At 43.5% G+C, this 15,776-nt stretch overlaps 1 protein-coding gene and 1 pseudogene across 2 annotated transcripts in view; one reads left to right on the top strand and one right to left on the bottom strand.

The window, feature by feature from the left end:
• Positions 1-986: 986 nt before the first annotated feature.
• Positions 987-15,776, bottom strand: part of AP2B1 (adaptor related protein complex 2 subunit beta 1) — a 128,421-nt gene continuing 113,631 nt past the window's right edge. For both annotated transcript variants that reach the window (XM_039222627.1, XM_039222628.1), the window contains 2 exons: positions 10,258-10,412; positions 987-2,785 (listed from right to left, as the gene is read on the bottom strand). In XM_039222627.1, coding sequence (XP_039078558.1) covers positions 2,711-2,785; positions 10,258-10,412 — 230 coding nt within the window. In that variant the 3' untranslated portion in view covers positions 987-2,710. The remainder of the gene's footprint in view (positions 2,786-10,257; positions 10,413-15,776) is intronic.
• LOC120224394 lies at positions 6,488-6,925 on the top strand (annotated as a pseudogene).

The raw sequence follows: 15,776 nt of genomic DNA, 5'->3' as shown, positions 1-15,776 counted from the left end.
AACAGTATGGTTATTGATGCCCCACCCTGTCCTGGCCAGCAGTGTTGTGACCTAGAGGGTTGGTTCTGGGAACAAAGTCCACACCACAAACTTCTATTTTGTGTAAATGAGTTTATTGACGAAGACACAAGGTCAAGCTTCCCCCAACCCCTACCCTCCCCAAGAACAGATCCCAATAACCAAAGAATGATAAGCATTCTTAGGGTGACATTTACCCCTCTGACTCCCAGTGGCTCTCCACAACACAGACACATGAGAGGCTCGGGCGAGGACAGACACTCAGGGAATCTCTGACCAGCAAGAGTTCTGGGTGTGTGTGTGCTTCCCTGCCCTCTGTAGGACACCAGCTGATGTTACAAAGACATACTGAGGCAGAGGAGAGGAGAATGGAGGGCAACCTCCACTACATTTCCCCACTTTGGCGGAGCTTGATGTGGGCCAAAAGGGAAGACAGGCTCTGTCTTTTCCACGGAGGAGGCTCCCTCCCTACCCGCTCAGGGCTGCAACAGGAGGCAGCCTCCCCAAGGAGTGAAGGATTTCCGGATTGGCTCAGTCAGGTAAGCTAACAGCAGCCAGTTACCCACCACTGCTGGAGAAGGTGAGAAGCCTCGTTTCAGAGGCAGAGGGACATAGTCTAGTATAAAACTGTGTGCTGTCTGCTTAGCTGACACGTACATTTCCTTGTGGAACTATAGTTTGCTCGGAAATAGAAACATATTTGTAGTGTGAACCTTCTTCACTGCCTATGTCCATCCGACTCCATTATTTCCCAATAAGGAAACTTACCAGTCTGCTTTTCCACCTAACACGCGACCAACCTACCCACATCCCGCATACATCCCCTGTGCTATTTCCTGTTCTCCATGTGCCTCGGGTGGTGAGTGCAGCACAAGGGCCCTCAACCCCAGTAATTGTTCTCTTGGAGAGTCTCAAGTTTAAGAAATTGCTTTGGGGGACCCACTCCCCAAAGCTTTGTACCTGTTGTGAATCAGGGTTATTTCAGACATGACAGGGCTGTAGGGTAGTTTCTGCTCTTGTTTTCTAGGATTCCTCCCCTTGGACTCACTCTGAGGTCGGAGTTCAACATGAGGCCTTTGGGCCCCAAGGTGCCTCTGACTTGAGAAGGGCATCGGAGAAGTGCGGTCTTGTTCACAACCCTGAACACGGGGCCCCAGGCAGTGTGACAAGTGCCCACAGATGTAATAGTGTGAACACAGCTAAAGAGTTGGTACTTTGGACACAAAGCACTCTTTGACAAAACACGCCCAACGTGTTAGGGGATTTCATATCTCCCAGTCTTCTGAGAGAGGACAAGAACTGACTGACCCTCTGAGATGGTCTCAACTGCCACTGAGCCTAATTAACATGAGTAAAGGGCAGATCAGGTTGTTAAAGGATAAGTGAGTCTGTGACCTAAGCTCACTTCATCTCTGCACCCACCCTGCTGGCTTCAAGAACTGTGGCTCTTGGAGGGTGTGTGGAAACACTCCACTACTCTTATTCTGGCATCTGGATCTACCTTCTGGTAACTAAAGAGATACTCTGCTGCCGCCTGATGCCAGTGAATGGAGTGGCCAAATCAGTATGGAGTATGAGAAGAGCCACAAAGCAGCAGGACAGAAAAGGTAAGAGAAAGGCATGGAGAAAAGAAAAATTAGTGAGACGCTCCTGCAGTGAAAACAACATTGCTGGGAATTTAGGAGACCCAGGCCACCAGCTCTACAACTCAATAGCTAAAAGGCCTCAGGCAGTCTACATCTTTTTTTGCCTTTTGTCTTTTTCCATTTTAGGAAAAACAGGGTTGGATAAGTTATTACTTAAAGTCTGTTTCAACTCTAAAACTAGGATTTTAGATCTGAATTGTAGCTGAGAAGTAAATTAAATCCAGGGGTGGAGTGGGGGGAACACAGTTTTGATCCTGATCCCCATCTCTATTCAAATTGATCAGTGTTAATGGGTTAGACTGCAGGAAAGGAATGTAGGACGTTCTAATGTCTCTCAGCAGCTTTAGTGCCAACAGGCCCTATATTCCATGCCCTGAAACACCATTCAAGGAAGACCACCGTTCCCAACGGCAGAGCAATCAGATGAGATGGTAATTTGGGGCAGGGGGAATCACAAGGAGAGGGAAGAAAGTGAAAACCCAAACGAGCAGGGACAAGGTTGCCAAGATGAGAGAACCCCTAATGGGGTGCAAACAACTGCATTTCTTCCTCCAGGACTGTGTGGTTAATGGCAGTCAGGTGTTTTCACACTTTCTACCTGGTACACTATTCCCTCCATTTCTCGTTATGTACAAAAATATAAAACAATAAAGTGCAGTTTATGTTTCAGTGACACTTTTCCTTGCTTTAATGTTTTTTGTCTTTTTCTGCTTTTGAAATGAGCTCTCAATTACAAAATATCAAACTACACTAAAAAATGCCAGCCACTGGCACACTATGGAGAAGCTCACAAGTAAGGACAGATAGCAGCGGCAGGTGGCAAGAGGAGGGAAGTCATCGAAGCAGTGGTTACAAATGTTCACAGGGAGCTAAAACTATCCAACAGGTTGTGCCCTAAGGTTAGCACAGGTTAGACTAGTCACTACCTAGGTGGGTGGCCTCAGTGTGTTTGGGTTCAGATTCTACACGGCAATACAATTTCTTCCAGTTAAGAGTTCCTGACTTGCACCAATCACAGGATGGCCGGAGGGCACCGGACCAGTCTGTTAGTTTTTCAAAATGCTGTCGTAGACCTGATAGATGTACTGAGAGACTTCAGGAGCTCTACACTTCAGCGACAGCTGTTGGAGGAAAAGGAGAAGAGGATTAGCATGGAGGCTGGCGTTGGCTCAAAAGGTATCCAGTACCCAGTTAAGGAAATCTCTTTTGGATACAAAGAGAGAAGAGCATCTTTCATTGAGCGGCCAAACCAAGAAGATTCTGTTAACAAGTTCTGTGGGTTTTAATTTTTCAATTTAATCAATGTCAGGTTGTGCTATGTTTCCACCTACATTCTCTGTGGGTCTGTGAGGTTAGGAATCATCCATACTAAAAACATCAAAACCTCGGACTGTGGGGGAACAGCTACTAATGCTCTGCTAAGGGTCACAGAGATTATTACCAAATGAAAAGGTAAGGGTGAAAGCTGAACTTGTTGGGGTCATTTCAGCTGCCTGCCCCAGTTTCTCACTCAGACAAGGATGGTTATCTCAGTCCCAATTCAGGATGTACAATCAAGCAAAATAAAAGCCTAAGAGGGGGACATCCAAGGCACTGGTCCTTTATGTATTACACTGAGGACAGCAAAAACACTGTTATGGAAGGCAAACAAGAACTAACATAAAGAGACACTGATGTAGTATAATGAGACAGCCATCTATGGTAGGCACCAGCTTCCTCATTTATTTGCTGCCTCCTTAAACAGGCACACAAGACACTCCTGATGGCACTTCTCTACCACCTCTCTTCTTCCAGGCTCACAATTCCAATGTAAAATGAAAACCTTAATAAGAAGATTTCAATGTTGAACACTGAGATTTTCACTTTGCGGGTCAATGAGCACAAAACTTAAACCCAGATTTGGGCACCTGGGTGGCTCCCTCTGACTTGGTTTTGGCTCAGATCGTGATCCCAGGGTCATGGGATCGAACTCCATGTCGTCTCCGTGCTGAGCATGGAGCCTGCTGAAGATTCTCTCTCCCTCCCTTTCAGATCTGTAATCCTTGTTTGTATCAGATTAACCAAAAATATTATTAACAATAATTTAACAGAAGCATGCAAACTGCATTTAGAACCAGAAAATTTAACATTTGCTTTTTGCATTACTGACACCATTGTTTTAATCTTTTAGGGCATGTACGCAAAAGCTACCTTTAACGATATAGCGCTATGAGATTTTATATTCTTTTACCTCTTTATTCTTAGAGACACTGGACAATTTCACATAGTACAAAAGGTGAGAATGTTTTTGGCAAAAATACCAGGAAGATATTGGTCAACCCTGAATTTCTTTCTTTCTTTTTTTTTTATTTAAACTCAAGTTAGTTGACATACAGTGTAGTACTAGTTTCAGGAGCAGAAATTACTAGTTTCAGTGATTCATCACTTACATATAACACCTAGTGCTTATCCCAACAAGTGCCCTCTTTAATGCCCATCACCTATTTAGCCCATCCTCACACCCCCCATCCCTCTAGCAACCCTCAGTTTGTTCTCTACATTTAACAGTCTCTTATGGTTTGCCTCTCTCTCTGTTGTTATCTTATTTTTCCTTCCCTTCACCTTGGTTCATCTGTTTTGTTTCTTAAATTTCATATCTGAGTGAAATCATATAGTATTTTTCTTTCTCTGACTGACTTATTTCGCTTAGGCTAATACACTCTAGTTCCATCCACGTTGTTGCAACCCTGAATTTCTTGAAAAACCTTATATCCTCAAAACTTTGAAGATGCAAATTTAAAAAATTGCAAATACCAGGGCACCTTGGCTGACTCGGTCAGTAAAGCATGTGACTCTTGATCTCTGGGTTGTGAGTTTGAGCCTCTCCTTGGGCATAGAGATTACTTTAAAAAAAAGGGCGGGGCGCCTGGGTGGCTTAGTCGGTTAAGCGTCCGACTTTCGCTTAGGTCATGATCTCTCTGTTCGTGGGTTCGAGCCCCTCGTCGGGCTCTGTGCTGACTGCCAGCTCAGAGCCTGGAGCCTATTTCAGAATCTGTATCTCCCTCTCTCTCTGACCCTCCCCTGCTCACGCTGTCTCTCTCTCTCTCTCACTCTCCCCCCCAGAAATAAATAAAAATATTAAAAAAAAAAGGGCAAAACCCCAAAACCAACCAAACAAAAGAACATCAAAAGAGGCTCTATGTATTTACAGCTTTAACATTTGGTTTCTAAGGCACTTTCAAAGTTGCTGCTTGACATTGATCAGGAAGGCAATGCTGACAAATGTTAAAAAAAAAAAAAAAAAAAAAAAGAACCCAAAACCAAAAAAACAACCCCAACTAATTTAAGAATATAATTATGCACAAAAAAAGCTCCCTACTTTGGTCACAGTTGCAGCTATAGGCATTCCCCTGACTTCCAAGCTCCCTATAGAGGCAATTCTGTACCTCCTCCTCCACAGCCTCTCCACTGTCAGTGTTGTGGAAAATTCTCGTGGTAAAGTATGTGGGTTCAGAAAAGGAGAAGAGGAAGCTAAAAAGAGGAAGAACAGCCTAAGGGAGATAACTCTCAGACTAAAGAGGGGTGGTTCCTCTCCCCCAAAATATTTTTTTCCACATCTTTGTAAGATGGAAGATCTACCAGCTGGAGACTCTTTTTTTGTTGTTGTTGTTGTTCACGACTGATAAGGAAATGTTGTCTTCCTCTACAAAAGCCCAATCTGTCGAGGCTAGCACTGGGGGTGGGGAGGAGTCATGGACGGATCAGGCCTGGACTCTAAATTTCAGCTGCTCTTTGCAAGGTGGGCAGGATGAGGAAGAATCAATCTCTCTCTCCTTCTATCACACTCCCCTCTCCAAGCCATCCCAACCTCTAACAAAAGGTCAGGCTTAGACTTAACCTCATCCTTTGCTTTCCAACTAAGACAAGATAGAATGAATTAAAAAAAGGTTTTGCTAAATCCTGAAGAAAGTATAAGGGGAACATACATAGGGAACAAATAATAAAGCTAAATAATCTGACTTATAAAATAATAGGACTCTGGCTCTTGTTTTGTATGGCTACTAAGAGAAGAGAGACCTTATCAGGGTTTAACTTTTGAACTGCTGGCCTACTTATGTGACACATCTTTAATACCAACCACTCTGGAATGCCACACATCCAGACCCACCTCTCATGCCTAAGTAAGCCGAGGATTTAACATATCTACTTCTGGGTTACAGTCTGGAACACATACTTTTTCACCAGAGACAAGTTATCTTTCCTGATAAGATGTAGTTACATCGTGGAGTGATGGGGCCTCACTCTTACAGGATAAACATACCTTTCTAATGAAATACAGTAAGGGGCAGTGGGGAGGGAGTGATTTATCCACCTCTTAGGAGGCTTAGGGACCACTGGTCCTCAACACACTAGCACTGGCTCAACCAGATTTTCTTCCTCCTTAATACCCTGTGGAGACAGATCAATAGTGTAATGGGTGTTTAGGGTGATGGAGGGAAGAGAATAGACCGGAGGGACTTTGAAGTCTGTGGCACCATTTAGAGGAATGGATTAGGTCTGTGTCACATGTTGTGATGGAAAATTTGGACTGTTCTGTAGGCAGAAGGAACCTAGTCACCAGATGGATGGAAAACAGGAAAGAGGGCAAGGAAGTATACACAAACTTACCATTTATAAATACAAGGAAAGAAGGGAGGTGGGTGTGGCTATAAAAAGGCACAATGAGGACAAAATCCCACTGGATTATTTCTTACAACCACACATAAATCTGTATCTTAAAAATTAAAAAAATATATAGGAGGCTCTTCCCTTTTGTGGCCATTGCTCAAGCTCCAGGGGCCAAAATGAAGTCCAATGCCTTTGTGACTTCTGACCTGAGGTAGAACTGTAAAAGGCAAGTTAACACACCGTCCTGCATTTGCAGGAAAATTATGTCTTCCCCTCTTTCCAAAGAGCTGAGACAGAAGTACAATGTCTGATCCATGCCCATCCAAAAAGATGAGGAAGGAAGTACAGATTGTGCGAGGACACCACGAAGGTCAGCAAATTGGCAAAGTAATCCAGGTTTACAGGAAGAAATACGTCACCTACACTGAACGAGTGCAGCGAGAGAGGGCGAAAGGCACAACTGTCCATGTGAGCATTCACCCCAGCAAGGTGGTTATCACTAGATGAAAACTACAAAACCGCAAAAAGACCCTTGAACAAAAAGCCAAATCTTGCAAGTAGGAAAGGAAAAGGGCAAATATAAAAAAGAAACAATTGGGAAGATGCAGCTATAATATAATCTTATATGTGACTTTAAATAAAAACTATTAAAATGAGGGGCGCCTGGGTGGCTTAGTCGGTTAAGCGTCCGACTTTCACTTAAGTCATGATCTCGCGGTTTGTGGGTTCGAGCCCCACGTCAGGCTCTGTGCTGACTGCCAGCTCAGAGCCTGGAGCCTGTTTCAGAGTCTGTGACTCCCTCTCTCTCTGACCCTCCCCTGCTCACGCTGTCTCTCTCTCTCTCCTAGAAATAAATAAAACAAAAAAAATTAAAAAAAAAAGTATTAAAATGAAAAAACAGGGGAGGAAATGTCCTTTAACAGGCGAATGGGTAAGCAGTGGTGCATCCATCTGGTGGACTACTCCTTGGTCATAAAGAACAAACTACTGATACACATTAACAACCTAGGGGTACCTAGGTGGCTCAGTTGGTTAAGCCTCCGACTTTGGCTGAGGGTCATGATCTCACAGTTCGTGAGTTTGAGCCCCACATTGGGCTCTGTTCTGACAGCTTGGAGCGTAGAGCCTGCTTCTGATTTGTGTCTCCCTCTCTCTCTACCCCTTGCCCGCTCACACTCTGTTTCTCTCTCTAAAATAAACATTAAAACCCTTAAAAGATTTCATACTGTAAGAACTTAAATTTATATAACACTTTCAAAATGACAAAATTACAGTAATAAGAAAACATCTGTGGTTAGCAGGGCACAGGGCTGGGTGAGAATCTAGCTACAGAGGGAGAGCAGAACGAAACGTTTTTGTGGTGATGTAACGGTTCTAGGTCCTGCCTGTGGTGATGGTTTTGCCAATCTACATATATGCAGTGAGATTGCACAGTGCTGTGTGCTTGCCAACCACCCCAATCAACAATAGTGAGTGACGTGTGACCTGGTGAAAACTGAGTAAGGTCTATAGTTTACTTACTAGTATTGTACCAATATCAATAACCTGATTGAAAATGTACTATGGAGGCGCCTGGGTGGCTCAGTCAGTTGAGTGTTCACTCTTGATTTAGGCTCGCTGGCAATCCCAGGATCCTGAGATAGAGCCTCACATCAGGCTCCAAGCTGAGCGGGGAGCCTGCTTAAGATTCTCTCTCCCTCTGTCCTTCTCCCCCACTTGCTCTCTCTCTCTCTGTCTCTCTAAAATAAAATAAAATAAAATAAAATAAAATAAAATAAAAATAAAATAAAATAAAATAAAATAAAAAGAAAATGTACTACGGGCATGTAAGGTGTTAGCAATAGGGAAACTGGCTGAAAGATACATGGGAACTCAGTACCATTTTCAAATTTTGTCAGTCTCAAATTATTTAAAATAAACAGTTAAAATTTTTTAAACAAGTAATGTTTAAGACAGTGACATTAAGAGGTCCTGCTCCAACTTCTCACTATCCTCACAAGGAAGATGGTAGTAAGGGTCAAGATATAACTTGAATTCTAAGCACAACACACCTACCAACAAATTACATGATCTTGAACAAGTTTATAATCACTCTTAACTTAGGTTTTCTTATCTGTACACCAGGAGTGACCATGCTTCTTTAAAATAGCTGAAAGAGGGGCGCCCGGGTGGCTTAGTCGGTTAAGCGTCCGACTTTCGCTTAGGTCATGATCTCGCGGTTCGTGGGTTCGAGCCCCGCATCGGGCTCTGTGCTGACTGCCAGCTCAGAGCCTGGAGCCTATTTCAGAGTCTGTGACTCCCTCTCTCTCTGACCCTCCCCTGCTCACGCTGTCTCTCTCTCTCTCTCTCCTAGAAATAAATAAAACATCAAAAAAATTAAAAAAAATAAAATAAAATAGCTGAAAGACTACACAATAAAATGGATAAATGAAACACACTCTCTCTCAGAGCACATTATTATTTTTTAATATTTGTTTATTTATTTATTTATTTATTTATTTATTTATTTTGAGAGAGAAAATGAGAGCAGGGGAGGGGCAGAGAGAGAGTCCTGAGCAGGCTCTGCAATGTCAGCGCAGAGCCCCACGTGGGGCTTGATCCCACGAACCACGAGATCACAACCTGAGCTGAAATCAAGTCGGACGCTTAACCGACTGAGCCACCCAGGCGCCCCTGTCTTAACAGCACATCTTTAAGGAAGAAAATAGAGTTATTTTACAAGACCTGATTTTACAGTTTAGACCTACCCTTTCAGCAATGGCACAGAAGGGATTTTCCTTTCTTGGGGAACTCAAAGTAAATGATGGGGTAGTTTCTTCCAAAAAAGAGGAGACTGTTGGAGGAGAAGGTGGGTGGAAGTGTCTACTTCACGGAGGAAGCCTGAAGTTTCCCACCCACAAAAACCTAGCTTGATAGGACTGAGCAGCACGCGCGGGCGCACACACACACACATTCACACACGTGTGCTTCCAGCTGCTTCAAGGGAGGTAACTAGTGGGGAAAACACCAAGAATTCTCAGTTCTGGGTGGTACTATTCCCTTGATATATGCTAATGAAAACAGACTTAGCTGTTAAAATTAAGGAATGCGGTCACAGACTTTTCTCAGCTCAGTGGCTAAAATGGCCTCTTAATCTCCTATGCACCTTCTTCAGTTATTCAGTATTGAACCATATTTTGTCACTTTCCTGTTCCTTCCTTCGAAGAGCCTACAGAGACCTCAAAGACACCAGAAGACTAAGATATTTTCCCCATCCCAGGGACTTTCATTTTACAAAATACAGATGACAAGCAGCATCCTGTTGGGAGATCACATTTCACAACAGCAAACAATGTCCAGGGCCTGAGGGGTCACTCTTTGTTGTTCAAGGCAATCACTCCTGCTCTAAAAATATTGCCAGAATTTTAATTTTAGTCCTGTTATGGTACCAGAGGAGTTTTCCAAACTACTGTCCCCTTGCAGTCTTCCAAAGGTGTGCCCCAGTTTCGCCTCACCTTTCTCAGCGGGCATTTCAGGACACACAGTGCTGTGAAAACAAAGGCTTATAAGGCTCATCTGTCTGGGACTCTGAGAGCCTTAGGTCATGAACTCCAAACGCAGGAAAGAAGCCCTTCTTGAAATGAGCTACATAAACAGCCCCCTTAGTAGCTTGTGATCGCACCACATGCACAGAAATGCTAGGGAAGCATCGTGAGGAACTCTGCATGTACCAGAGCAAGTGCCTGCGCTCCCTGTTGCCAGAGGCACTGTGCCTACTGGATGGGGCAGGCACCGAAGAGAGAAGGTCCTCCAACGAGGTGAATGGGTGTTTCTTGCCCAACTGCTTGTTTTGGAAATCTGGGGTCTGCAGCTCCTCCTCCAGGTCTTTCCATGGTACTAAGAGGAAATGAAAGGGCTCTTACATCCCTCCTTGAACTCATCTCACCTATTTAGAGAAAGGCCTTACCGTATAATTTGGGTTTCCTGGCTGGATACGTAGCTCAGCCAAAATCCAAATGCCATTAGTGAGCTTCAAGGATTGGTACAGCATGTCCTGCCCTTCCACATTCCTTTTGGCAATAGTATAAACATTGTTGTTTTGCAATTTGCTGGAAACAGTGTCTAGAAACAGATTCAAAATTCAGAATGTTAACCTTCAGTTAAAATAACAAATGCATGCTAACTTTTCCGACATCCTCGTGAGCCGCATGTTCACAGTCTCCTGAGAAGCAGTCATACTCATGCACATGACATTTCAGAAAGCCCTTCTCCCACAACAGCAAAGCATGAGGAAGAGGCTCTTGAAGTGCCTAACAGATTGCAGGAGAGAAAAACAGAGTAAGGTGCACCTAAATATTAGTGTAAAAATTAGCTGTGGAGATTATGGTGGTCAGAGAGTTAGTAATCTTAAGCTAGAGGCTAGACAGATAAAAATGCTCTGAAGAGGACAAAGACAGCAATGGGTGTAGGGTAGCGCCATAGTGACTGCCAGGCTGGTATCCGTTTCTGGGACACTGATCCGGGATCTTCAGGGATACACAGACTGATGGATCAAATCCACACTTAACTTCCCAAATTGGTACTACTTCACTGTGAGCCACTCTGGCCTCAACTGCCATCATCAGAAAATTCTACAGAGTTGTAGAAATCCTGCAAGTCAAATGTATTAACCTGGATGTTTACGAGTTGTTTTTTTTTTAAGTGGGCAAATGATTTCTTAAGCCTCCAATTATATCATAAATCATGCCTCCAAATTAATAAAAAAAGTCTCAGCCAAAGACTCTGAGAAAGACTGAAGTCGCACTAAGAGGACGGCCACATGGCCCTATGCCTGGGGCTGTGACTGCTTGTTGCAGCAGAGGCCTCTGTGGTCCCCGACCCCAGGGTAATATCAGGTTGGTATTTGTGGTCTTCCCTGTGACTGTCACATCCCAGAGACACGAAGGTCCAGAATTAAAGGTCTTTTCAGTCTCCTTGTTCTCTGCCAAAAGGAGAGCTGCTAAAGTGTCAGACAACGCAACTCAACAACAGAGACGATAGACACTGCTTCTTTGTTGAGTTTATTACGTTCCTTTCCGATGAGAATCCAAATTATTCATGCTGATTTCAGGAATTCTCCACATAAACATCCGTCCTATTCTGTCGTGCTCTCTAGGAAAAAATGCAATGACGGCTGGTCTCTCTGCTCTCCGTAAAGAAGCTCTCTGAGCACAGGGATCCTGGAGTTTCTCCTCATTGTGCTCCCCACAGTATCTGGTGCACAATGGGTACTTGCCATCAATGCCGAGGAATGAGCCTCTGACGCCTCTGACGGGTGCTGGAGAGGCCGACATATACATACTGCCATAGGCATTAAAAACCACCTACTTAGATGTGGGCTAATCTTGGAAGTAGTTCTTACTCTCATGATTTTCTTCCACATTCAAACCAATGAGAGCTGAATGAAGGAGGCATTAAAGCCCATTCATTAAACATTTGCGCCATATTTAGTTCTTAGTTAACTCTTCATTCCCCTTTTACCTCTAAAGTTTTCACTAACACCAAATAGAGCAGTTATAATTTAAACCAGTTATCTCTGAGGAGCTAAAAATTGTATCTCATGGTAATCATATGCAATACTGTTGGAGGAGGGGGCTTCACCGTGCTTTTTAAACACTTTCTTGAGGGTCAGGCAGTTCTGCCACCTTGGTTCCCATAATGAAGGGCTCTTGCAGCTTAGGCTGAGTTGCTAGGCAACATCACCAGTTGGAGTTTGGCTAATGCATTTTGACAGAAATGCCCTGTTTTAAGACAGGGAGGCTTGTTTTACATTGTAAAAGCCATTCCTAACTTTCAAGGCTCTTGCCCATTTCCAAGAAACAAAAGACACACACAGGAGACTTTACTGAAGAGGTACTTTGCTGCATAGGCACAAATGTGTTCTAGACTGCATATACAGCAAGGGCCAGGTTCCTACAGACTTCTCATGATTTCACCACTTACGTAAGTGATGACAGGCTAAGCAATGGAAGCACACAAATACAAAAACACACCCAGCCTTCCAGAATTAAAAAACATGGCCAACAGCCAGGTAGAGCAAACAAGCTGAATGAAGGTAACTTTAATACATTAAGGAAACATTCTGGCCAGAAACCTGGCTCTGCTCCTACTGAATGGCTATATAGGATTTCTACTAGAAAACTAACTGCAGGGAGGGTTTAGAACATAAGTACATGTAAGTCAATTTTTATAAACCTTACATATTAGGTTTGAGCTTGAAGGTGGATAGATGAAAGAATAATCAGACTATAAATGTACTTAATAAGAATAGCAATGGGAGCCAGATGCAAGACTGGGATACTTTTTTTTTTTTACAAATAGTTTATTGTCAAATTAGTTTCCACATAACACCCAGTGCTCATCCCCACAAGTGCCCTCCTCCATGCTCATCCCCCCTCCCCCCCACATCCATTAGGCCTCAGTTTTTGTCAGCATTCAAGAGTCTCTCATGGTTTGCCTCTCTCCCTTTCCCCCACCATTTCCCCCCTTCTTCTCCCCCTTGTTCCTCCGTCAAGTTCCTCCTAATCCTCCTATACGTGCAAATATATGATATTTGTCCTTCTCTGCCTGACTTATTTTGCTCAGCATAACACCCTCAAGGTCCATCCATGTTGCTACACATGGCCAGATTTCATTGTTTCTCATTGCTATGTAGTATTCCATGGTATAGATAAACCACATCTTCTTGATCCATTCATCCGTTGATGGACACGTAGGCTCTTTCCATGTTTTGGTTATTGTTGAGAGTGCTGCTATGAACATTGGGGTACATGTGCTCCTATGCATGGGATACTCTTCTTGACAAGATATCATTTGTATGTATGTATGTATGTATGTATGTATAGATATGTGTATTTTACATACCTGAACTTCTGGCATATAAGATGTAATCTTACCACCATCGTGAGAGTCTGAGAATGTTAGGAGGAGAGGTAAAGACAAGGAGATCTGCCCCAAAGGACAGAGTAAAAAGATAGTAAATAAGTTTATACTTGCTTCCAAATACGGTTTCTTCTTGTTCATTTGTCTTCTTCCCCAAAGCTGGCTCTTTGAGTCTGTGGCCTAAAATCTGAGGAGGTGTGGATGTGGTCTTCATTTTCCTACTTTAGCTAAGGTCACATCTCTTCCAGCAGTAGTAAGAGTGAATATGGTACTTACATTTGAGAGTGGGAAGGGGAAATTTGCACTTGGGGCCAAGTGAGTCCAAAACTACTACGACTGCTGAAAAAAACACTTTTTACCATTTGAGCAATCAAACTCCATTTAAATGATGGCCAGTGAAGCATCTCCATTTCTGAAAGGTTCCAAAGGACAGGGAGAGCCACAACAAGAGAGCAATAGAACTCACTGCTACCTAAGTCCTGCACCAGAAGAAAGATCTGTCCCTTACTGTAGTGCCTAACTAGTGAATATAGATACAATATGCCACTGAACTTTTCAAAATATAATAAACAATTAAAAAAACAGGTTTGTAGACTGCCTGCCAGAAAGGCTCCTTTCTCGTGTTGCAACTAGTTCTTGTGCAATTAAGATAGTGATCCCAGACATACATTAACCCGGACGTTTGGCGAATGGTAAGCTGCAGAACAGATACATGCACCAGGAGAGGTGACAAGTAGAAGCAGGGAGACCCATACGTTATGGTCTTCGTGATTTAACAGTTTCTAGTATTTACACAACTAGTGGTCCCACAAGCACCCTTATCATACACCCCTTTCTATTAACATCTGATTATAATTTTTAAGGTTTGAGAAGAGGGTTTCCTGTTTCTTCTCTATAGAAAGAAATATAAGAGCAAAAGTAAAGGCTGAAGGCCAGGTTGGTAAGTCCTTTAAGCCTGTGACTTCCTGTAGCCCTCAGAGTGTTAGTTCCATCTGTCAAATGTCTACTCTGGCACAGAAAAGCTATTTAAAGTGTTGGTGCTATTGTGATTAGGGCAGATCAGCTGGAAAGGATGGTATTTTTAGCTCCCAGCTAGACCCAGGGTGTTGAATCAGAAGGCACTAAACCTGGAAACATACTGTTAATAGAGCCCTCAGGACTGGAAGGAAATGTAAAGGCCAGGCCACTCCAGACCTTGGAGTGGATGCAGAGGAAAAGTTAGAAAGGATTAGTTGCAGGAAGTGGTCTTGCAAGATTAGCAGTGATTTAGTGTGGGAAAATGATGGCCTTGGGCTCCTAGGGAAAACAAAAGTGGCTGTTTTTCCTTCCACTCCATGTGCTGTGCTGCCATAAAGCAGCGTGTCACTGGAAAAGCGATTCGCTGGTATTTGGAGCACCCAAGGCAGTGAGGAACTGGCTTGAAGCCATGGCAGAATTGATCAAAATGGAATTTGCTCTGAGAAATGGTGCCAGGCAACAGCAGAGGACACAGCCCCACTGGGAGAAAGGCCAGACACCTCCTCCTTGGCAAGATCATAAATGTACACTAAGGTGCAGTAAGGGTTCAGAACTCCAATCTGGAAGCAGGAGGATCTTTTATTTTGGCAGGCCAGACTAAAACCATCAGTTATCCAAACTTCTTTTTCTTTTCTTTCTTTCTTTTCTGAAAAAGCATTTCCCTTTCATACTGGATGTCTGAAACCAAACCTTCTTTCCAATTTCTCTGGCCTTTCTTTGTTCCCTTTAGGCCAGTGTTTCCCAGATCATGGTCAAGGAACACTGGTGTTGGGGCGCCTGGCTGGCTTGGTCAGTGGAGCAGGTGACTCTTGATCTCGGGGCTATGAGTTTGAGCCTCTAAACTGGGTGTAGGGCTTAAAATAAAATCTTAAAAAAAAAAAAAAAAGAAAAAGGAATACTGGCGTTCCACAGGATGTTAATATGCATTTTGTGATTTTTTAAATTCCACAGTCAATAAATTCAAAACCTTGAGTTAAACAGGTTTCCTCAATGGCGGGCTCCTCAGCTTGTATGTGTGCTCACATGCAATGGCAACTTCTGGCAGAGGCCCATCATGTACTGCCTTTTTCAGCTGTAACTGACCACAGAACCCCCTTTTTTCTTTGAGAGACAACTGTTCTCAGGAGACTAATATATGAAATGTTGCCATAGGACCAACTACGACAAGAGCAACTTGAATGAAGGGTCTCTTCCAGGCTGGGTAGGGGTGCTTCTCTAACAGAATCTGCTCTGGTTCTCACCACGAGCCACTGTAGATTCTGTACCTGACAGCTTCCTGAAGCACAGCTTCTACCATGGAAGGCTACCCAAGCTTCTACACTCATGAAATGAGGCTTGTGGCAGCTGACTGTGAGCCTCAGAGAGGACAGGTCATCTATCTAGAATATGGCACCAAAAGCAGCTCAACTGGATTAAGATTTTTTTTTTAAATTTTTAAACATTTATTTATTTTTGAGAGACAGAACATGACTGGAGGAGGAACAGAGAGAGAGGGAGACACAGAATCTGAAGCAGGCTCTGGGCTCCGAGCTGTCTGCACAGAGCCTG

The sequence above is a fragment of the Hyaena hyaena genome, unplaced genomic scaffold, assembly GCF_003009895.1.
Source record: "Hyaena hyaena isolate Hyena2069 unplaced genomic scaffold, ASM300989v1 scaffold_1167, whole genome shotgun sequence".
In the NCBI taxonomy this organism is placed as follows: domain Eukaryota; kingdom Metazoa; phylum Chordata; class Mammalia; order Carnivora; family Hyaenidae; genus Hyaena; species Hyaena hyaena.
This window is presented reverse-complemented; position numbering and strand designations above follow the sequence as displayed.